The following is a 24,916-nucleotide window of genomic DNA, read 5'->3' as shown; positions in this document are numbered from 1 at the left end:
TGAATCACAGACCTGTACCTCTGAAACAAATAACACATTATATGTTAAAAAAAAAAAAAAAGGAAGATAGTAGGAAGGGAAAAATGAACGGAGGGGAAATCGGACAGGGAGACGAACCATGAGAGACTATGGACTCTGAGAAACAAACTGAGGGTTCTAGGGGGGAGGAGGGGTGGGGGGATGGGTTAGCCTGGTGATGGGTATTAAAAAGGGCACATATTGAATGGAGCACTGGGTGTTATATGCAAACAATGAATCATGGAACACTACATCAAAAACTAATGATGTAATGTATGGTGATTAACATAACATAATAAAATAAAATTAAAAAAAATAATTAACATGACATAAAGTTTTCTGGGAAAAAAAAAAACAAACCAAAAGTTCTTCTGTTTTTTAAGTTTGGCACAAACTGATTTGACAGTAAAACCTGACGTGATTGGACATAAGACTATTTATGATAATTATTTAGCCCAGTTAGTGTAAATATTCATGTTAAGCAGCAAGATGAATAGTTCACCTATGGAGTGCTGCCCCAAGTCTTGGTGGGCTTAGTAGGTATACTGTCTACAATCTACTAATTTTCTACAATCTATGAATTTTCTAAATCTATTACAATCTATAAATTTTCTAAAATCCAAAAGCAATCTGAATTCAGAAATATTTCTGGTTCCAAGGAACTCAGTAAGGACTTATTAATCTTTATTAGTGCTATAACTGGAAGAAATATTTTTAAAAAATTGAGCTAAAGGGCTTTCTCTGACTTTCAAAGAATAAATTTCATAAGGATGCCTTCCATGAAGAGATACTGATACAAGAGGCCCAAGAATTTCATTATGATGCCTCTACTGTGCAGTATTTTTTGTCTCCCTTAATCACCCCTAAACCTTCTTCAGTTGGAAAAAGGTTACAGGAAAAAGTAATTTAGAAAATATGTACCTCCATATATTCACAGGAATATCAGAAGACAGCAGATTACCACAATATGTGGAATAGTTACTCAAATCATCATATCTGTATAAACATAAAAAAAATGACTTTTGGTCATTAATATGCAAATGAATTCACTTAATAAGACATTGATCCCTGTTAAGGAAAATCCTAACTCAGGGTGACAAATAGGATTCATCAATCTTCAACAATTGGGAGTGGCTGCCTGGATCCTAAATGTCAGGTACAATGGGAAAAACAGCTATATCCCACCAGAGAAGAGATATAGCTTCTATACACAATATTGCTTATTTCAAGTCTTCTGTATCTATATTCTCCTCTACTGCTTTTCTTCCTTCAGCCCCACCTGAGATGTAAACACTCAATGTCTCTCATTCTCTCTCACACAGTGTGCACATTCCTACATTTCCTGTGTCCACTGGTTTTTAGTTTTTTTTTTTTTTTTTTTAAAGATTTTATTTATTTATTTGAGAGAGAGAGAACGAGAGACAGAGAGCATGAGAGGGAGGAGGGTCAGAGGGAGAAGCAGACTCCCCGCCGAGCAGGGAGCCTGATGTGGGACTCGATCCCGGGACTCCAGGATCATGACCTGAGCCGAAGGCAGTCGCTTAACCAACTGAGCCACCCAGGCGCCCTGGTTTTTAGTTTTTAATCAAGTATTGAGATATAACATTAAATTCACTCAATGTATGACTTTATGAGTTTTAGTAAATTTAAAAAGTTGTGCAACCATCACAATCCAGTTTTTGTGATAACTGCATCACTCCAAGAAGTTCCCTTATGACCATCTGCAGTCAACATCCAGTCCCACCTTAAACCCCATGTAACTGATGATTTCCTTATCTCCATAATTTTGCCTTTTCTAGAAATTTCATATAAATAGAATCACATAATCTGTTTTCTTTTATATCTTTTAGTTTCTTTCACTTGGTGTATTTCTGAGGTTCTTCCTTGTTACATGCATCAGCAGTTCACTCCTTTTTGTTTGATAATAACTTATGATCTCTGCATTGATATTCATATTAGTCCTTAATTTTCCTTTTTTACGGCACTTATATCAAGTTTACGTAACACTGTTGTTTGCTTCATAAAAAGAATTTGGAAATTTTCCTTTGTTATTCATGCTTTGAAAAAATTTATGTAATACTGGGACTATCTGGTCTTTGTGACGTTTTAGTACAACTCTCTGTGAAACTATCTGGGCATGGTATTATTTTGTGGAGTTCCTTGACAACTTATTTTATTTTTTATACAGACATTGTTGGTCTGTTCAAAGCTTTCTATCTTTCCTGGGGTCAGTTTTGGTAAACTATTTTCTTTGTAAATTATCCAATTCTAAATGTATTTACATAGAGGTTTTATTTTTATTTATTTATTTTAGAACAAGTCAGCAAATAAAAATTCCGGTTTATTGTTGGACAACATTGTTTCACACATACATCAAAAAAGCCAAAAAGAGGTTTTAAAATTTAATTCCTTTGTTTCAGTGGATATTTCCCTTTGTCATTTATTATGTATGTTTATGCTTGCTTCCTTTCGTAAGTTAGCTAGTTGCCTACTTTTTCTTTAAAGAAAAAAATGGGTTTTGATGCATTAATTAGAACTATGCTTTTCTGTCTTCTGGTTAATTTCTGCTTATGTCTTTATAATTTCCTCCCTTGAACTTTCATTTGGTTTACTTTGTGGTCCTTTTTTCTTGCCTTTTGAGGTCTTAATTAATATTTCACTTTTTGGGAGGCACCTGAGTGGCTCAGTTCATTAAGCGTCTGCCTTAGGCTTGGGCCCTGATCCCAGGGTCCTGGGATGCAGCACCACATCAAGCTCCCACAGGCTCACTCTCGGGCCTTCCTGCTCAGCAGTGAGTTTGCTTCTCCCTCTGCCCTTCCCTCTGCTTGTGCTCTCTCTCTCTCTCTCAAATAAATAAAATCTTTAGAGGTGCCTGGGTGGCTCAGTCGTTAAGCGTCTGCCTTCGGCTCAGGTCATGGTCCCAGGGTCCTGGGATCAAGCCCCACATTGGGCTCCCGGCTGGGAGGGAAGCCTGCTTCTCCCTCTCCCACTCCCCCTGCTTGTGTTCCCTCTCTCGCTGTGTCTCTCTCTGTCAAATAAATAAAACCTTAAAAAAAATAATAAAATAAAAATAAATAAAATCTTTAAAAAATATATTTCACTTTTTAATCTTTTAGTATTAAGTGTTTAAGCCTATGGATTGTCCTCTGATGGCTGCTTTATCTGATAGGCAAAATTTTTGTTACAACTCTATTTTAAGGATTTTATAATTTCACTTTACATTTTCCCTTTCAATCAAGAGTTAATAGAAGATTTTAAAATTTTGAAAAGGAAGAACCTTTTTCTGGTTTGAATTTGTTGTTAATTTTTAGCATGGATGCACTATGATCAGAGGATATTATTTTATTATTTCTTCTTCATGGAACTCACTCTTTTGTTCTTACGAATGTTTTCTGCACACTTGAGAAGAGGGTACATGTTCTATTACCAGGGTATGAAGGTCAGCATAAACCATGTGGTTTACTTTACTGGTATGTTGTTAGGTCTTAGAAATCGTTGATTTTCTGTTGTTGTTCACTTCAGCTGTCTTGTACTGAGTGTGGCATACGATAATCTTCTATTACTATATTTCTGTTTATCCTTGTATCTTTTGTAGTTTCTGCTATATAAAAATGGTATTTGTATTATTTGGTGCAGAGATATTCATAACTGTTATATTTTCATTGTGAATCATGGTTTCTAGAATTATAAACATTCAATATAACATTCTAATTAATATAGTTAATATAAACATTCTAGAATTATATCACATTTAATGCTTTTTAATGGGAATTCTACTTTATATGATATCAAGATCACTACCTCTACTTTCTTATAATTTCTAATTTTTCTGAATCATTTTGCTTTAGGTGTATCTTTTATACAAAGCATAAAGTTTGGTTTTGTTTAGTAAGCAAATTTGAAAATGTTTCTTTTGACAGTTAAGCTCATTTGTATTGACTGATATGACTGATGTGTTTAATCTCAATCATATTTCTTACATAATTGTTACACATATTATTTTATATTTAATGTATTTCTCTAAGTGATAAGTCTTTTTTGCTCTTTAAAAAACTTCTTTTGGTATGTAGAAAAGGCATTTTTTTGTTCTAAGGGTTTCTTTTGTACTTAGGCAGTTTATAGTACCCTGAGTCCCCCTTTATTTTCTTACTTGACCTTTTATAATCCAATTTGTTACATTTAAATCATATTCTTTAGTACTCAACTTATTACCTAGGCAACAGTCAATGAACTTATTCTACTTTGCCCTTTCCTTCACTCATTTAAAAAAACTTCATTCTTTCTACTTATTACACCATATAATGTGTCCATATATTATCCTTCAACCCTATCCCACCTGTATTAGCCTTAGATCTATAGTCAAATATATTAAAGGCTCATCATCAGACATTTTGCCAAAGTTTTCCCAGTCTTGTCTTAGTTGGGTGAACATCATTCTCTAGTATAATGTATTCAGCAGAACTTTCTGTGATGATGGACATGTTCTATATCTGCATTGCCCAATCGGGTAGCTACAAGCCACATATGAGGATTGAGCAGTTGAAATGTGGCTAGTGTGACAGAGGAATTGAATTTTACATTTTATTTAATTTTAATTAATTTAAATTTAAATTGCCACATGTGGCTAGTAGCTACTAAATTAGTACAGTGTTCACAGATTCATGAGGAAGGAGTCATGTACATAATAGTCAGTGAGACCTGCATGTTTAAAACTGTCTTTCTAGAACCTAGATAGCTGAAAAACAACTTGATTAGAATAGAAAATCTGTGGCTGACACTAAAACTGCTGTTCCACTGGTGCCCTTCTGTGTTTTGCTGATGAGGTCAAATGCTGGCCTAATTTATTTGCCCTAGTCAGTAACTGGGCCTTTTTCATTAGAGCTTTAAGAATTTTTTTTTTCATTTTTGAAATCCAGTAGTTTTACAAGGCTATGTTTCAGAGTTAACTATTCCAAGTCAGTTTTAAGAGGCAAAAATGGACCTTTCAATACAGATTCATTTCTTTCTTCTTTCATTTCTAAAAAGTTTTTTGAATTATAATTTTAAATGTAAGTTCTGTTTCACTGTTTGTTTTTTTAAGATTTTATTTATTCATTTGACCAGAGAGAGAGACAGAGAGAGAGGGAACACAAGCAGGGAGAGTGGGAGAGGGAGAAGCAGGCTTCCTGCTGAGCAGGGAGCCCGATATGGGGCTCTATGGGGCTCAATCCCAGGACCCTGAGCTCATGACCTGAGCTGAAGGCAGATGCTCAACAACTGAGCCACCCAGGCGCCCCCACTGTTTTGTTTGTCTTCTCCAGGGACTCCAATTATATGTTTATGAGGTCTTCTCTGCCTCTCTTCCATTTCAATCACTTTCTCTCTGGCCTTTTTTTAAATCTCATTTTCATTCTTTTGCTTATTTCTCTGCCTTCTTAAGTAGCCCTTATTAAATATTCAACACATTGTAATTCAGCCTCAATATCTTTCCTAAGTTCAATCAATTCTATTTCTTTTAGAAGAAGGGGGTGTTATTTGTTTCTAAATTTTGATTAATTTCTTTGAGGTTAGTTAATTTAGCTAGGAGTTTTATGCTACAGTTTCCTTCCGCTTTATAACTAGTTGTCAGGGAAGGATGCCCATGAGCCAAAAAACTTTGATTTTCATTTTGTTTTCTTTTTACAGTAATTTTATATGGTCCATTTTGCAGGAGTAAAGACTTTGGGGGGCTTAAAATTTCCTAGCTCAAGACTGCCCCCTTCTGTCAGAATAGTGAGGTTCAGTGCCCTTTTTCATATATACTTACTTACTTGGGTGATAGAGGGAGTGAAGGGGGAAGGGTCTGATAAGTTTTACAGTTCCTTTGTTTCCACAGGATCTTAATTCCTCCCTCTAGCTTCCTTCTTCCCCTTCACTGACATATCTCCAAAAGGTCCCCCCCCTTCCTTTTTTTAAATACTTTTTTCTTTTTTTTTAGAAAGAGAGAAGGAGAGAGAGAATCCCAAACAGGCTCCACATTCAGCAGAGAGCCTGACGCAGGGCTCAAATCCCAGGACCCTGAGATCATGACCTGAGCCAAAATCAAGAGTCAGACGCTTAACCAACTGAGCCACCCAGGCACCCCAGTCCCACCCCCTTTCTATTTATCTCTTTCCCAGAAGTGGTACCTTTCCAAAAATGCCACCTTAGGTCTTACATACTTTTAAGTCCTTTACCTCTAGCCAGTACTGTAATCTACCAGATCTTAGATTGCTTTCAGAAATTTTGCACTTAATGTGAAGCTTTATTTTTTTTTTCAGACTTAGGTTCTCAACCCCTCTCCTCTTTTTCATGCAGTTTTTCAAACTTCCCCAACTCTAAAACATCAAAGATAGTTCTGTTGGAAATTGGTGTTTTTACTTATTTAAAAATGATTTGAAGTTCATAGTATTTTTTCTCTCACAGTAAGGCTGAAGTGTTGAATAAGTGTGGTACTATGTATTTTCTTTCTTAATCTGTATGGTTTTCTGGGAGGATAAGTGGACAAATTCTAATTTAGGAGGACACTATTATCCTAGGGCAACCAGGAAGTCCCTTAAATCTTTTTATTCTTATTGTTATTACTGATTGTGATTTGTCAGTATTTCATAAACATTCTTAAAACATCCCTGGAAATAGGGGCACCTAGGTGGCGCAGTCAGTTAAGCCTCCAACTCTTGGTTTTGGCTCAGGTCATGATGCTCAGCATGGAGTCTGCATTAGAATCTCTCTCCCTCTGCCCCTACCCGCCTACATTCTCTCTGTCTCCAAAAATAAATAAATCTTTAAAAAAAAATCCCAGGTAATAAGGCAAAGAGATAAGTTTGTAGACAAGTCTTCCTTTTGAAGTAACTTTCTTAAAACAAATAACTTTCTTAAAACGTCATGGATATGAGAAATGGATTCCAAAATTGAAGTCTCTCATATCTAATGATTAATTACGGTAGAATCTGATATGACACATTACAGCATCTGATATGACACATTATAGCTTATTGATTTGTAGTAATTAAAAGTCCTTTCTAGGGCGCCTGGGTGGCTCAGTCATTTAAGCATCTGCCTTTGGCTCAGGTCATGATCCCAACGTCCTGGGATCAAGCCCCGCATTGGACTCCCTGCTTAGCGGGAGGCCTGCTTCTCCCTCTCCCACTCCCCCTGCTTGTGTTCCCTCTCTCGCCGTCTCTCTCTCTCTGTCAAATAAATAAATGAAAAATCTTAAAAAAAAAAAAAAAAAGTCCTTTCTACCTATATATAAATAATATTTTGGGCTAAAACAAGAAATTGTGTTTAGAAGGTTATATAGAAAAGAAACAAACTAGAATCACCTTTGTTATTTTTCTTGTTAAAATGCAAGAACATGACAGAGAGAATTTCCCATCTTATGCTCTCGTAAAGTTCATTTATCCATCCATCCAACACTTACTGAAGACCACTAAATTGCCAGTCAATAGGGATACAAAGATAACCAAGACACAGTCCCTGCCCCACAGACAAGGTAGAGGAATATGAGTAAGTTGCAAAAGATTAGATACAGTACAATATTCTTTTAAAAAGTTTGAAAATATGCAAACCATATTATATATACTTTTAAGTATACATATATATGTAGTACAAATACAAAAACACCTGAGAAAATTATAATCAAATTAAGTATAGAAGTTAACTCTAGGAGGATGAGCTGGGAGGATGAGGGGAATAAAATCAGGCAGGAATACAAAGGTAGCTTCAATTTTATCCATAGTAGTTTATTTCCTTAAAAAAGAAAAAAATCTGAAACATATATTGCAAAACACTAACATCTGACAAAGCTGAGTGGTAAGACACATGGGTATATTTGTTATATTATCTCTATTCTTTTCTGTATGCTTGAAATATTGAATTTTAAAAAACTGTATTCAAAATGTAGTTCAATTTACTGGAGTTTTAAATCAGAAGTTTCAGAATATGTTCAAGTTGTGTAATAAACAACACAAAATTAAGAACCAATTTTAGGTATGAATGAGAAAAATAACCCATCCGAATACTGTACATCATTTTTAGATGAAGTGTTACACATACCTGTGAGTGCTAAGTAAGAAGCAATGTACCGCTTTTCCAGTCCATCTCTAACACTCTGAATTGCACCAAAAATTGGAGGTATAATCATAATCAGGTTACTCACTGTATTCCCTATAGGAGAAGAACACAAGAAAATAATTATATTAGTCAATACCACTTTAAATAAAAAAACATGAATTTGGCCCTTAATTTAAATAGGTGACTTCCGAGAAAGATGGTGGAAACATATTTACAAGGTGCTAAAGGAAAATAATTCCCTACTCAAAAAAAAAATCCTGTAAAACGATCCAATTAAAATAAAGATAACTTCTGACAAGTGAAACTAAGATTTTTTTTTTAAGATTTTATTTATTTATTTGTCAGAGAGAGAGAGAGAGAATGAGCAAGCACAAATGGGGGGGGGGGAGCGGCAGGCAGAGAGAGAAGCAGACTCCCAACTGAGCAAGGAGGCCGATGCAGCACTCGATCCCAGAACCCTGGGATCGTGACTCGAGCTGAAGGCAGACGATTAACTAACTGAGCCATGCAGGTGTCCCAAAACTAAAGATTTTTCAATCAGAACACCCACTAAAGAAAAAAAAATTTTTTTTTTAAGATTTTATTTATTTATCTGACAGAGAGAGAAAGCACGAGAGACTGGAACAAGCAGGGGGAGCTGGAGAGGCAGAGGGAGAAGCAGGGAGCCCAATGCAGGGATCGATCCCAGGACCCCGGAATCATGACCTGAGCTGAAGGCTAATGCTTAACCAACTGAGCCACCCAGGTGCCCTTTAAGGTAATTCTAAAGATAAAAAGAAAAAGTATCTCAAAAAGAACGTCAAAGAGCAAAAAATGAGTTGGAGAAGGTAGCCATTCAGACTGAAAGAATGGTCCAAGGATACACTAATGACAAGATAAAATATAGAACTGTTACTTTTGTCTGTTGAATCAAATAGCAACAAATTGGGGTATGCATTTTGCATGTCTTTCTGAAATTTCATTTTGTGGTAATATTTTTAATTTCTTGTTTCTAGCAATGGATCTTCATCTGATTTTTGTTCCTCTCTTTACAAAAACAAAAACAAACCTCAAACATGAAAAGCAAAGAAATAATAAACACCCAAAAGCAGAAATAAGTAGTAAAATGGGGAAAGAAATGGATAAACTATTTTATAAATAGATTCTGGGTAGAATAAAGTAGCACAAAACATTCAAAATTCCAAATGAATGATTTTCAACACAGGATTTTCAACACAAGTATCAATTAATGGACATATACAGAACACTCTACCATATAGCATATACATTCTTCTCAAACACAAATGGAACATTTGGACAGACCATATGTTAGACTATAAGTTCTCAACAGACTTAAAAAGATAGATAACATAAAAAATACCTCCTCCAACCACAACAAAATGAAGTTACAAATGAATAACCAAACAAAAACAAAAATTGACAAGTCTGTGGCAATTAAATGACATGTTCTTTTCTCTCCTTTATTTTTGGGGGCTATTTGCCTTCCCAATATCACTCTCCCTTTTTTCTTAATAAAAGAATCCCAATGTTTAACCTGAATACATTGCTACTTAGCTAAGAAAATTACATTTCCAAGGCTCTTTGCAGCTTGGAATGGCCATGAGACTTGGAGTTCAAGATAAATGGAAGTCTGCCATGATACTTTCAAGAAAAATAGAGGTTACACCCTTCTTGTCTCTGCTTCCCCTTTTCTGCTATAGGAAATGTGGACCCAATAGCTAAAGCCATCTTGGTCTCTGAGGGGACAATGGGAATCTAAGCCCATGTTGGGGAGGAAGACCTTCTTCTGCCCTATGGTCCTCCTAAGTGGACTTAGAATCAAATTGACAGGGGCACCTGGGTGGCTCAGTCAGTTAAGAATCCAACTCTTGATTTCCACTCAGGTCATGATCTCAGGGTCATGGGATCAAGCCCTGTGTAGGGCTCCATGCTCAGCACAGAGTCTGCTTAGGATTCTTTCTCTCAGGGCACATGGGTGGCTCAGTTGGTTGGGCGTCTGCCTTCGGCTCAGGTCATGATCCCAGGGTCCTGGGATTGAGCCCCACACCAGGCTCCCTACTCCGGGGGAAGCCTGCTTCTCCCTCTCCCACTCCCCCTGCTTGTGTTCCCTCTCTCGCTGTGTCTCTCTCTGTCAAATAAATAAATAACATCTTAAAAAAAAAAAAAAAAAAGATTCTTTCTCTCTCCCTCTCCCTTTGACCCTCCCCATACTCATGCTCTCTCTCTCATTAAAAAAAAAAAATCAAATTCACATGGGACAAATTTATAGAAGAAAATCAAATTTAACAGTTATATGTATGGAGAATCCACACAGACATGAATTTCCAAAGACAATGAGGCAGCATGAAGCTTATATGATCAAAGGAGAGGGGTACAGTCAGAGAACACAAAGGGGAGAAAGACCACCAGCAAGAAAGTGAAAGGAGTTGTTTGGAAAAACAAGGGTGCCCTATTATGCAGATCAGTTATGAAGGTAAAGGGAAGTCTCTCTTGATAGCTCTCTTCCTGTTATAGGCTCTCCTTTCTAATGTAAATTTAGGGAATTGTAGGGGGAGACAGAGAGCTTTCTTTCTTTTTTTTTTTTTTTAAAGATTTTATTTATTCATTTGAGACACAGAGATATAGAGAGAGAAAGAGAAAGAGAGAGAGCATGAGCAGGGAGAGAGGCAGAGGGAGAGGGAGAAGCAGGCTTCCCGCTGAGCCAGGAGCCCGATGTGGGGCTCCATCCCAGGACCCTGGGATCATGACCTGAGCTGAAGGCAGATCCTTAACCATCTGAGCTACCCAGGCGCCAGGACAGAGAGCTTTTTCTGTATCTGCTGTGTTGTAATTACTTTTTTAAAAATTTATTTATTTATTTTAGTGGGGGGGGGGCAGAAGGAGAGGGAGAAGAGAATCCAAGCAGACTCCCCGATGAGTGTGGAGCCCAACACAGGGCTCGATCTCAGGATCCGAAGATCATGACCTGGGCTGAAATCAAGAGTCCGGCACTTAACTGAATGAGCCACCCAATTTGAGTTAATTACTTTTAACTCAAAATAATCTTTATACCAAGATGGCCCATCTTGGGCAGCCTGCCCTGGGCCCCTACACCAAAAATGGCTAAGCAACAAAATGAGAGAAGCTTGTGTCCCTGATACCAAAGAGCTGCCATCCAAACCCCGAACTGCCTCTCTTCAGACTGAAATAAATCTACATCTTCTTTAAGGCACTAATTTTCACATATGTGTTACAGCCAAACCTAATCCTAACTGATGCAAAATATGTCCTTTATCAGTGCACCTTATTTCATTTGAATTAAAAATGCTAACAGCCTCTTCTCTGTGAATACAAAGCCTGATACCATCCTGAAACTGAAAGACAAATGCCTGGTCTTTGATACATTACACATCTTTGGTAAATTTAATGCTGTTACATGAATGATAAACCTAAATTAATACAAATGTTTTTCATAAAGAATGCTTTCATTTTTTATTTTAATAATGTTAAGATGCAAAGAGAAGTATAAACATGAAGTTAATATCTTATGTCAGCTCCCCCCTTTTTTTTATTGAGAGAGGAAGGGATAGGGTGAGTGGGGGTGGGGGGTTGGAGATTGGGAGGAGGGGCAGAGGGAGAGAGAAAGAATCCTAAGCAGACTCCCCACCGAGCCCGGAGCCTGATGCGCAGCTCAAGCTCACGACCCTGAGATCTTGACCTGAGTCGAAATCAAGAGTCAGAAGCTTAAACAACTGAGCTACCCAGGTTACCCCTATGTCAGCTCCTTTTTAAATTACAGTTGATACATAATGTTCCATCAATTTCAGGTGTATAACAGTGATTTGACAAGTCTATACATTATGCTGTGCTCACTACAAGTATACCCACCACCATCTGTCACCATACAATGCTAATTACAATACTATTTCCTATGCTGTACCTTTCATCCCTGAAACTTATTCATTCCATAACTGGAAGTCTATATCTCCTACTTCACCCACTTTGCGCATCCTCCTTGGCAACCATAGTTGTTCTCTGTATTTATGGATCTGTTTTTACTGTTTGTTTTGTTTTTTAGATTCCACATAAGCGAAATCATATGGCATTTGTGTTTCTCTGATTTATTTCATTTAGCCTAATACTATCTAGGCCCATCCATGTTGTCACAAATGGCAAGATAACACTCATTTTTATGGCTGAGCAATATTCCATTATATATATGTTATATATATATATATATATACCATATCTTCTTCATCTATTCATCTATGGATGGACACTTGGGCTACTTCCATCTCATGGCTGTTGTTAATAATGCTGTGATAAATACAGAAGTGCATGTATCTTTTCAAATTAGTGTTTTCATTTTCTTTGGGTAAATGCCCAGTAGCGGGATTACTGGATCATATAATATTACTATTTTTTAATATATTTTTTAATTTGGGGGTATTTTTTAAAGTAATCCCTACATCCTCACAACCTTGAAATCAAGAGTTGCATGCTCTACCAACTAAGCCAGCCAGGTGCCCCAATTTCTCTAACTTTTTGAGGAACCTCCATGCTGTTTTCCACAGTGGCTGCACCAATTTACATTCCCACCAACAGTGTACGAGGGTTCCCTCTTCTCCACATCCTCACCAACACTTTTTATTTCTTGTCTTATTAATTCTAGTCACTCTTGCCTTTTCATTTTGTTGATGGTTTCCTTCACTGTGCAAAAGCTTTTCATTTTAACGTAATCCCAATAGTTTATTTTTGCTTTTGTTTCCCTTGCCTGAGGAGACATATCTAGAAAAATGTTGCTAAGGGTGATGTCAAAGAAATTACTGCCTATATTTTCTTCTAGGAGTTTTATGATTTCAGTTCTTACATTTAGGTCTTTAATCCATTTTGAGATTATTTCTGTGTATGGTATAAGAAAGTGGTCCAGTTTCATTCCTTTGCATGTAGCTACTCAGTTTTCCCAGCACCATTTATGAAGGGGTTGTCTTTTTCCCATTATATATTCTTGCCCCCTTGTTGGAGATTAGTTGACCATATAAGCATGGCTTTCTTTCTGGGCTCTCTTCTATTCTGTTCCATTAATCAATGTGTCTGCTTTTGTGCCAGTACCATGCTGTTTTGATAAACACCATATTCTTAAACAACTAACGGATCAAATAGGAAATCACAAGAGAAAGTAGAAAATACTTAGAGATGAATTAAAATAAACACAACATCCCAAAATTCATGGGATGCAACAAAAGCAGCACTAAGGCGAAATTTATAGCTATAAACGCTTACATTAGAAAACAAGATCAGGGGAGCGCCTGGGTGGTTCAATTGGTTAAGTGACTGCCTTTGGCTCAGGTCATGATCCCAGGGTTCTGGGATCAAGCCCTGCATTGAGCTCCCTGCTTAGTAGGGCGTCCGCTTCTCCCTCCCCACTCCCCGCAATTGTGCTTGCTCTCTCTCTCACTCACTCACTCTCTTTCTCAAATAAATAAAATCTTAAAAAAAAAAAAAACACAAACAAGATCAGGGCACCTAGGTGGCTCAGTCAGTTAAGCGACTGACTCTTGATTTTGGCTCAGGTCATAATCTCAGCGTCATGAGATCAAGCCCAGCATTGGGCTCTGTGCTGAGCATGGAGCCTGCCTGGGATTCAGTCTCTCTCTCTTTCTCACCCTCTGCCTCTCCCCTCCCCTGCTCGTGCTCTCTCAATCTCTAAAAACAAACAAACAAAAAAACAACAAGAAAGATCTCTAAGCTGAAATGAAATAATGCTAATTAGTAACATGAAAATATATAAAAATATACAACACACTGGTGAAGGTAAGCATATGGTCCAAGTCTGAATACTCTAATACCGTAATATGATGGTATGTTAATCACTTACCTCTATCGCTTATAAACGTGAAAGGACAAAAGTATTAAAAATAACTACAGCTGCAAAAAAAAAAAAAACCCAAAAAACAACTATAGCTGCAAATGACATATCCAATAAAGAGTTAGTATCTAAAATATAAAAAGGACTGATACACCACCCAAGAAACCAAATAGTCCAATTAAAAAATGGGCAGAAAATATGAACAGACATTTCTCCAAAAGAGACATGCAGATGGCCAACAGACACATGAAAAGATGCTCAACACCACTCATCCTCAGGGAAATGCAAATCAAAACCACAATGAGGTATCACCTCACACCTGTCAGAATGGCTAAAATCAACACAAGAAACAACAGGTGTTGGCAAGGATGTGGAGAAAAAGGAACCATTCCCACTGCTGGTGGGAATGCAAACTAGTGCAGCCACTATGGAAAACAGTATGGACGTCCCTCAAAAAGTTAAAAATAGAACTACCTTACGATCCAGTAATTGCATTACTGGGAATTTACCCAAAGAATATGAAAACACTGGGGCGCCTGGGTGGCTCAGCTGGTTAAGCGTCTGCCTTTGGCTCAAGTCAGGATCCCAGGGTCCTGGGATCAAGCCCCGCGTCAGGCTCCCTGCTCGGTGGGGAGCCTGCTTCTCCCTATGCCTGTTGTTCCTCCTGCATGTGCTCTCTCTCTCTCTGTCAAATAAATAAATATTAAAAAATAATAATTAAAAAAAAATTTTTTTAAAGAATATGAAAACACTAATTTGAAGGGATATATGTACCCTATGTTTATTACAGCATAATTAACAATAGCCAAATTATGGAAGCAGACCGAGTGTCCATCCATAGATGAATGGATAAAGAAGTTGTAGCATATATATACATAATGGAATATTTTTCAGCCATAACAAAGAATGAAATCTTGCCATTTGCAACAACATGGATGGATCTAGAGTATAATGCTAAGCAAAATAAGCCAGTCAGAGAAAGACAAATACCATATGATTTCACTCATATGTGGAATTTAAGAAACAAAACAAATGAGCAAAGGAAAAAAAGAGAAAGAGAGAGAAACCAAAAAACAGACTCCTAACAATAGAGAACAAACTGATGGTTATCAGAGGGAGGTTGGGGAGGAACGGGTTAAATAGGGGATGGGGATTAGGAGTGTATTTATCATAATGGGCACTGAGTAATGTATAGAATTGCTGACTCACTACAATGTACAACTGGAACTAACACTGTATGTTAGCCATACTGGAATTAAAACAAAATTAAAAAACTGTAACTACAATAATTTATTAATGAATAGACAATAAAAACAGGTAAACTGTTATATCAAAAACTTACAAGGAGGAGAATAAAAGGGTAGAGTTTTAGTAAGCGAAGTTGTTATCAGTGGGGAAAAAAGACTGTTATATCTCTAAGTTGTCTTATGTAAGCCTCATGGTAATCACAAAGCAAAAACCTACAGAAAAATAAGGAGGAGGGAATCAAAGCATATAACTACAGAAAATCAATTCACAAAATAAGGCAACAAGAGGCAGAAAGGAATAAGGGAACTATGTAACAGCCAGAAAACAATTAAGATGGCATTAGTAAGTCCTCAACTATCAATAATTACTCTAAATGTAAATGGATTAAATTCTGCAATTAAAAGGCACACAGTGGCTGGATGGATAAAAAACAAGACCTGACTATATGTTTGCTAGCTACAACAGATTCACTTCAGCTTTAAGGACATGCATATGCTCAAAGTGACAGTATGGAAAAAGATATTCCATGCAAGGGAAACCAAAAGAGAGCAGGGGTATCTACACTCAGACAAAATAGACTTTAAGATAAAAACTGTAACAAAAGACATGCGGCGCCTGGGTGGCCCAGTCAGTTAAGAGGCTGCCTTTGGCTCAGGTCATAATCTCAGGGTCCTGGGATCGAGCCCCACATCAGGCTCCCTGCTCAGCAGGGAGCCTGCTTCTCCCTCTCCCTCTGCCTGTTGCTCCCCCTGTATGTGCTCTCTCTCTCTGTCAAGTAAAAAAACAAAAAACAAAGAAGATCATTATGTAATAACAAAGGCGTAATTCATCAAGAGGATATAATAACTGTAAATATATATGCACCCAACATCAGAGCACCTAAATATATTAAGAAATACTAACAGATCTGAAGGGAGAAATACACAATACAATTAATAGTAGGAGACTTCAATACCCCACTTTTAACAATGAATAGTAAATCCAGACAGAAAACTAATACAGAAAAGTTGGATTTAAACTACGCTTGAAAAAAAATAAATAAATAAATAAAATAAACTACGCTTGACACCAAAAGGACCTAACAGACATATATAGAATATTCCATCTAACCAAGAGCCAGCATACACATTCTCCAGAATAGGTCACATGTCACAAAACAAATCTTAGTAAAAATTTTAAAACTGAGGGCGCCTGGGTGGCTCAGTTGGTTAAGCAACTCCTTCGGCTCAGGTCGTGATCCTGGAGTCCCGGGATCGAGTCCCGCATCAGGCTCCCTGCTCGGCAGGGAGTCTGCTTCTCCCTCTGACCCTCCTCCCTCTCATGCTCTCTGTCTCTCATTCTCTCTCTCTCTCAAATAAATAAATAAAATCTTTAAAAAAAGAAAATTTTAAACTGAAATCATACAAAGTATCTTCTCTGACCCCAGTGGTATAAAACTAGAAATCAATTAACATGGAGGAAAACTAGAAATTCACAAATATGTGTAAATTAAACAACAGATTCCTGAACAACCAATGGAGCAAAGAAGAAATCAAAAGGTACATTTAAAAATATCTTGAAATAGGGCGCCTGGGTGGCTCAGTCGTTGAGCATCTGCCTTAGGCTCAGGTCATGATCCCAGGGTCCTGGGATCGGGCCCCACATCGGGCTCCCTGCTCGGCGGGAAGCCTGCTTCTCCCTCTCCCACTCCCCCTGCTTGTGTTCCCTCTCTCGCTGTCTCTGTCAAATAAATAAATAAAATCTTAAAAAAAAAAATCTTGAAATAAATGAAAATGGAAACACAATATACCAAAACTTATGGGATGCAGCTACAGTAGTTCTAAAAGGAAAGTTTATAGCAATAAATACCTGTATTAAGAAAAAAAGAGGGGCGCCTGGGTGGCTCAGATGGTTAAGCATCTGCCTTCGACTCAGGTCATGATCTCCAGGTCCTGGGATCAAGCCCCATGTTGGGCTCTCTGCTCAGTGGGGAGTCTGCTTCTCTCTCTCTCCCTCTGCCTCTCCTCCTGCTTATGTTCTCTCTTTCTCTCTGTATCTCTCTGTCTCAAATGAATAAGTAAAAAATCTTTAAAAAAAAAAGAAACAAAGAAAGATGTTGGGGCATCTGGGTGGCTCAGTCAGTTGAATGTCAGACTCTTGATTTCGGCTCCGGTCATGATCTTGGGGTTGTGGGATAGAGCCTAGCATCGGGATCCGTGCTTAGTGAAGTCTGCTTGAGATTCTCTCTCCCTTTCCCTCTGCCCCCCCCCCACCACCCCACGAGCATGTTCTCTCTCTCTCTAATAAATAATCTTAAAAAAAAAAAAAGGAAAAAGAAAGATCTCAAATAAACAACCTAATTTTATACCTCAAAGAACTAGAAAAAAAGTAAGCCCAAAGTTAGGAAAAGGAAAGAAATAAAAATCAGAGTGGAAATAAATGAATTAGATTAATGAAATGAAGAGCTGGCTTTTTAAAAGATAAAAACTGATAAACCTTCAGCTACACTAACTCAGAAAAAAAGCAAGAGAATTCAAATAAATAAAATCAGAACTAAGAGAGAACATTACAACTAATACCACAGAAACAAAAAGCATCATGAGAGACTACTATGAACAATTATATGCCAACAAATTGGAAAACCTAGAAGAAATGGATAAATTCCTAGGTATACACAATCCACCAAGACTGAATCAGGAAGAAAAAGAAAATCTTAATAAAACAATAACAAGTAAGGATATTGAATCAGTAATCAAAAACCTCCCAACACAGAAAAGCTGAGAACAAGTAGTTTCCTTGGTGAATTCTAAATATTTAAAAGGATTAACACCAAACCTTCTCAAACTGTTCCCCAAAAATAGAAGAGAAGGGAATACTTCCAAACTTGTATTCATGAATCCAGCATTACCCTGATACCAAATACTATGTGACATCATATATATATGGAATCTAAAAAAGCCAAACTCAGAGAAATAGAGAATAGAATGGTAGTTCCAAGGGTTGGGGGTGGGGAACTGGAGAATGAGGACATACAGGTCAAGGTGTACAAACTTCCAGTTATAGGATTAACAAGTTCTGGAGATTTAATGTACAGCATGGTGATTACAGCTAATAATATTATATGATATACTTAAAAGTTGCTAAGAAAGTTCATCTTAAATGTTCTCACCACACACACACACAAATGGTAATTATGTGACAGGTAATTATATGACAGGTAATTATGCAATGCTATGCTGGTAATCATTTTACAATATATGTTTATCAAATCAACACATTGTACACGTTAACCTTATATAACATTACACAGCTGACCCTTGAACAACACAGGTTTGAACTGCACAGGTCCAATAAATACAATACAGTACTCCAAATACATTTTCTTTTCTTTATGAGTTTCTTACTAATATTTTCTTTTCTGTAGCTTACTGTATTGTAAAAATACAGCATATAACACATATAACACAGAAAATATGTGCTAATCAACTGTTCACGTTATTGGTAAGGCTTCTGGTCAACAGTAAGCTACTAATAGTTATATCCTGGGGGAATCAAAAGTTCTATATGGCTTTTTGACTGCATGGGCATATCGGTGTTCCTCAACTCCATATTATTCAAGGGTCAACTGTTTCCAATTATATCTCAATAATACCAGAGACAAAATCCAAAAAATATACATATATTTCCAAGTAACTTAACTGAATCCTAGAACAAAATTCAAGGCTATTTCTGGTATACCAAAAATATCCAGCACCCAACAAGGTAAAAAACACAATGTCTGGCATCCAATCAAAGATTACCAAGCATATGGGGTGCCTGGGTGGTTCAGGAGGTTGGGCGTCCAACTCTTGGGTTTCAGCTCAGGTCATGGTCTCGGGATCATGGAATTGAGCCTCACACCGGGCTCGGTGCTCAGCAGGGAGTCTGTTCAAGGATCCTCTCTCCTTCTCCCTCTGCCCCTGCCCCCTGCTTGCTCTCACTCTCTCCCTTTGAAACAAATAAATAAATCTTTAAAAAAAAAAAAAGATTGCCAAGCATTCAAAGAAGAAACATAACCCATAATGAGACAAATAATCCAGTGAAACCAATCCAGAATTGGCACATATGTTAGAGTTAGCAGACAAGAATTAAAACAGTTCATATAAAAGTCTAGAAAATACAAACTAACCTATAGTGTCAAGAAAGTAGAACAGTGGTTGTGGGGTAGAGATGAGGTAGAGCCAACAGTGGGATGGAAAGGGAGGACTTACAAAGGGACATGAGAAAACCTGGAGGTGATGGGTATGTTCAATCCCTTGATTGTGGTGATGGTTTCACGTGTATAAATGTCAAACCTTAATTTATACACCTTAAGTATGCACACTCTGTTGAATGTCAACTATACCTCAATAAAACTGTTTTTAAAAAAGTTTTGCTCCAGGGAGTAGAATTAGAGGGTAGAGAGAAAAAAGGGAAAGGCACTGCTTTTTGGTTTTATTACAACTCTTCTACCACTAGCTGGATTTTTATTTATTTTTTAATGTACTGGATTTTTATACTTTTAACACACCACTTTGATAAAATAAAAATTAATTAAAGAAACTTTTAGGAAAGGGAATAAAACAGTTGGGGATAGTTTCATAGATGTGATAAGATTTGAGCTAGATACTGAAAAGAGAGAAAGGAACTAAAGTCTACTGTCGTATTAAGTACCAAGTACTGGACTTCACTTTATACATGTGCTAACTTGCTAATACATGTGCTAACTTGCTAACAACCTTGTGAAACACTGCCCCATTAAGCAAACAATAAAGTCAGGCTAAGAGATTATTTTTTTTAAGATTTTATTTATTTATTTGAGAGAGAGAGAGAGCAAGAGAGACAGAGACAAGCACGAGTTGGGGCGAGGGGCAGAGGGAGAAGCAGACCCCCTGCTGAGCAGGGAGCCTGACTCGGGACTCCAGGATCATGACCTGAGCAGAAGGCAGACACACAACCAACTGAGCCACCCAGGCACCCCAGGGAAGAGATTACTTAATTTACCCAAGTTCTCACAGTAAACAAATGGCAGAGCCAAGATTTTATTCCAGGTCTACCTGTCCTTACAGTCAATGTTCTTACCCTTAAATGTACTAGCACAATGTTTGTACAAAGAAGGTCCTTATTAATATTTTAAAAATTATACCAAAGAGGGTGTGCCTAGGTGGCTCAGCCAGTGAGGCGACCAACTCTTGATTTTGGCTAAGATCATGATCTCGGGGTTGTGAGATCGAGTCCTGTGTCCGGCTCAACACTCAGCGCGGGAGTCCGCTTGGAATTCTCTCTCTCCCTCACCCTCTACTCCTTCCCGCAATCATGCTCTCTCTCTAAAATAAATAAATAAAACCTTTTAAAAAAATTATATCAAAGAGTATTCTATTAAAAATGTTTTAAGTAAATTCCCAATTGCACAAATAGCAAAGTAATTTGCCTAGGTGGAGTGTGAAAACATAAGGTGGGGAACTAGATAGATTGATAGTTATATATCCAAATGACAGTTTTCTATAGCTTTAAGTAAACCTGCGAAAGATGCTGAAACCTGCAGAAGATGCCATTCAGGAGGGCCCTAGGATTCAAACTAATGAAAATCTTTACTGATGGCTGAAATAAAGGAATTGAAATATGCCCAAAGGTACAGATAATATTAAATTCAGCTGAGAAGTCAATACTATGAAAGTCAGAAACACATTTCAAATGACCTGGAGACAGGAGGTAGGAGAGTCTTACAAACTACATAAAACTCAATTAAGGACAATGCAAAGTTTTACAAATTAGAATGAGAAACTGCAAACCACAAATATAGGCTGCTGTGAGAGACAGAATAAGGACAACTATAAGAGAAAGATCCAAAGAGAGAAAGATGACAGTAGACTATTCCTGGGGAAAATCTGAATATACTACCTCAAAGCAAAATTTAGAAGTAAAAATGGAAAGAGATGGGTAGTGGTCATCCTTCTCTCTGCTTTAATTCCGCTTCTCTTTGGAATGTTTACCTATTTATGGAACCCTACTTTAAACAAACATAGAACCTAAGTACTGAGAGAAGAGACTAAAATAAAGGAATCATTCACTTAATTAATGAAACACACCATATGAGAATGGCATGAATGCAGTCTTCAAATATCTGAAGGATTGTTAAACTACAGGTGATTGAGGCTTCCAGCAGCTGTAAAATATCAAAATTAAAATCAATGAAGTTACAGAGAAGCAGATTTCTACTCAATATAAGGCAAAACATTCTAAAATTAGAGCTGTCCAAAGAAAGCATAACAAGCTGCCTTATTAGACTATGAACTTTTTTGGACAGGGGCCGTATCTTATTCATAATTGTAATGCTTTTCACTTGGTACAATATCAAGGACAGAGCAGGCACTCAGGAAAGTCTGGGGGAATGACTAAATCCATGCATGCATGCTTAATGAAACCAGAGTATAGTAGTTTCTCCCTTATCCTCTGGTATTATTCATAAAATTATGTGTTTCTTTCTCTTTTGATTTAACAATGGTTATAGCAGATGGCAGCTTGTTTTGCTAATAAGGTTTACATACAGAAAGAGATGAAAGAACGGATGAATTAAGAAAGAAAAGACAAAGTTTTACAGGATATTAGACATACCCTTTTTTTAAACAAAAGTATTAAAAATATCTTAATTCAAAAAAGAAAGTAAAACTGAATATGAAAATGACTAAAAGAGGGCACCTGGGTGGATCAGTCAGTTAAGCATCTGCCTTCGGCTCAAGTGTCCTGGGATCGAGCCCCACATCAGGCTCCCTGCTCAGCGGGGAGTCTGCTTCTCCCTCTCCTTCTGCCCCTCTACCTCCCCACACCCCCCACCCCGCTCCTCTGCATGGGCTCTCTCTCTCTCAGGCTCTCTCTCAAATAAATAAATAGAATCTTAAAAAAAAAAAAAAGTGACTAAAAGAAATATTAGAGACCTGATTTTTACATGTTTTTTATAGCATCCTTTTTTTTTTTAAAGATTTTATTTATGTATTTATTTATTTATTTATTTGAGAGAGTGTGTGTGAGTGGGTGGGGGGAGGGCAGGGTGGAGCAGAGGGAGAAGGGCAAGCAGACTCCATGCTGAGTGGGGAGTGTACCGGGGCTTGATCCCATGACTCTGAGATCATGACCTAAGCTAAAATCAAGAGTCAGACGCTTACCCAACTGAGCCACCCAGGCGCCCCTATAGCAAATGCAGCCTTGCTGTGAAACATAAAAAAATTCACACTCCAAAATTTCCTCCCACCTCTCTTCCCCTACTTACTTATTTTTATTAGTCATTTCCACATCGTCAAGGCCTATATATTTCACATTGTCAAGGATTTACGTTTAGTTCTGCAGACCACATTTTCCACCCTTGTGGGTTTTTTTTAATGACAGCTTTATCAAGATATAATTCACATATCATAAAACTTAACCTTTTCATGTATAAAATTCAGTGGTTTCTAACTTATTTACCTATTTGTGCAACCATCATCACTAATTTTAGAACATTTTCATCAGCCCAAAATGAAACCTCAGACCCATTAGCAGTCACTCCCCATCTCTCCTCCCCACAGTCCCTGGCAACTACTAATCCACTTGCCATGTCTATGGATTCGGCTATTTTGGATATTTCATATAAATGAAATCATATAATATGTAGTCTTTTGTGTCTAGCTTCTCTCACTTAGCATAATGTTTTCAAGGTTCATCCATTTTGTAGCGTGCATGTATCTATAACTTCATTCTTTTTTATTGCCAAATAGTCCACTGAGTGGATATGCCACATCTTATTTATATATTCATCAGTTAAGACATCTGGGTTGTTTTCCACTCTTTGACTATTATAAATAATGTGCTATGAACATTCATAATACAATTTTTTTGTGTAGACATGTTTTCAATTCTCTAGGGTATATTCCTAGGACATGAATTCCTGTATCATATGGTACTTCTATGTTCAGCCTTGTTTTTAGCCTCAAATCTCAATTTAAATGGATATTGTGCCTACCACTAGTCTTTTTCCCCATGACTTTTCTTCCCATTTTGCCTTTATGTTTTTTAACCATGATCTACTTGTTTAGATTTCATAATCCATCTTCATGTAGTTTTTCAGAGAGTTATACATATTGTATTCCTTAACATCTTGAGTGTTTGAGAATATTGTGCTCTGCCTTTATTCTCAAAAGATGACTTAGCTATAAACTGTTGGGATCTCTCCTTCCTTCAAAAGTTTGTAAGTATTGTGCTGTTGTCTTCCAGACTGAACATTACTATGGAGAAGTTTGAAGCTAGCATGGATTTTTCCCTTGTAGAAGACTTGCTTTCTTGACTAGACTCCTGAAGTATTACTGCATTATACTTGAATCTGTGTATTTGGGTAGATAATAGGCCTTGAGATCAGATAATGATGCTGTACCCACTGTATCTCTCTATACAGCTAAGAAAACATAGTAATAAAGACATTTTTGACTCCTGAGTCAGACTGACAACATGAATCTTTTACTGAAAGTTGTAGTGCTCCACATGTAATTTTCAGTAGCATCAAAACACATCACATACCTAGATACAAATCTAACAAAAGAGGTTTAAGACTAAAACTCCTGACAGGTTTTTTGGGTGCAAATTGAGAAACTGATTCTAAACTTTATATGAAAATTCAAAAGGCTTGGGGCGCCTGGGTGGCTCAGTCGGTTAAGTGGTTGCCTTCGGCTCAGGTCATGATCCCAGGGTCCTAGGATTGAGCCCCGCATCGGGCTCCCTGCTCAGCGGGGAGCCTGCTTCTCCCTCTCCCTCTGCCTGCCTTTCTGCTTACTTGTTCTCTCTCTATCTCCCTGTCAAATAAATAAATAAAATCTTAAAAAAAAAAAAGAAAAGAAAATTCAAAAGGCCAAGAAGAATCCAGACAATCTCAAATAACAACAGAGTATTTACACAACTAGATATCAAGGCCTATTTGCAAGGATAGACAAATAGAACAACAGAAAAGACCCCAAGAACCAACTTGTACAGTCACCTGATTTATAACAAACATGGCCCTGCAGTGTAGTATAGAAAAAATAGTCTTTTCAATAAAGGGCACTGGATCGACTAGATACTTACATGGGGGAAAAAAAAATCTGGACCCCAAATTCACAATTTTTTATACAAAAATAAATTCGAGATGTACTGCAGATCTAAACACGAAAGGTAAAACAATATAACTTTTAGAAGAAAACACGGGAAAATATCTTGATGACCTTGGAGTGGCAATGAGTTATTAAAACAGGACACCAAAGGTTTAACTACAAAGGCAAAAAAACTATAAAGTCAAGAAGCTAAGATTATAAAGTCAAGAAGAATAAAAGGTTGTTTTTAAAAAGCTAATTTAAAGAATAATAGATATGAAATTGTAAATAAAGAGATATATAAATATTAGCTAATTTAACTTTACTGAACAAAAAGAATGCACATAAAATGATCACAGACTAAAAACTTCTGCTTAAAAAATGGTTTCAGTTGGGGCGCCTGGGGGGCTCAGTTGGTTAAGCATCTGCCTTCAGCTCAGGTCATGATCTCAGGGTCCTGGAATTGAGCCCTGAGTCAGGCTCCCAGTTCAGCAAGGAAACTGCTTCTCCCTCTTTCTTTCCCTCCCCCTACCCACTCATGCGCAAGCGTGTGCACTCTCTCAAATAAATAAATAAAATCTTTTAAAGAAATGGTGTAAGTCAAGGACCAATCAAACTCTAAGTAGAAGTAATTTAGCTT

The 24,916-nt window shown here is 37.2% G+C and overlaps 1 protein-coding gene across 5 annotated transcripts in view; it reads right to left on the bottom strand.

Annotated features, from left to right (window-relative positions):
• ACER3 (alkaline ceramidase 3) overlaps positions 1–24,916 on the bottom strand; it is a 159,212-nt gene that overhangs the window by 99,394 nt on the left and 34,902 nt on the right. For 3 of the 5 annotated variants that reach the window (XM_078058577.1, XM_078058573.1, XM_078058574.1), the window contains exon 2: positions 8,074–8,184. In XM_078058577.1, the coding sequence (XP_077914703.1) occupies positions 8,074–8,184 (111 nt within the window). Of the gene's footprint in view, positions 1–939; positions 1,015–8,073; positions 8,185–24,916 lie in introns of those variants that run through there. The other 2 variants (XM_078058575.1, XM_078058576.1) reach the window with 2 other exon arrangements.

Source organism: Halichoerus grypus, chromosome 11 (genome assembly GCF_964656455.1).
Source record: "Halichoerus grypus chromosome 11, mHalGry1.hap1.1, whole genome shotgun sequence".
In the NCBI taxonomy this organism is placed as follows: Eukaryota; Metazoa; Chordata; class Mammalia; order Carnivora; family Phocidae; genus Halichoerus; species Halichoerus grypus.
The sequence above is the reverse complement of the archived record's forward strand: the minus strand, read 5'-3'. Positions and strand labels throughout refer to the sequence as shown.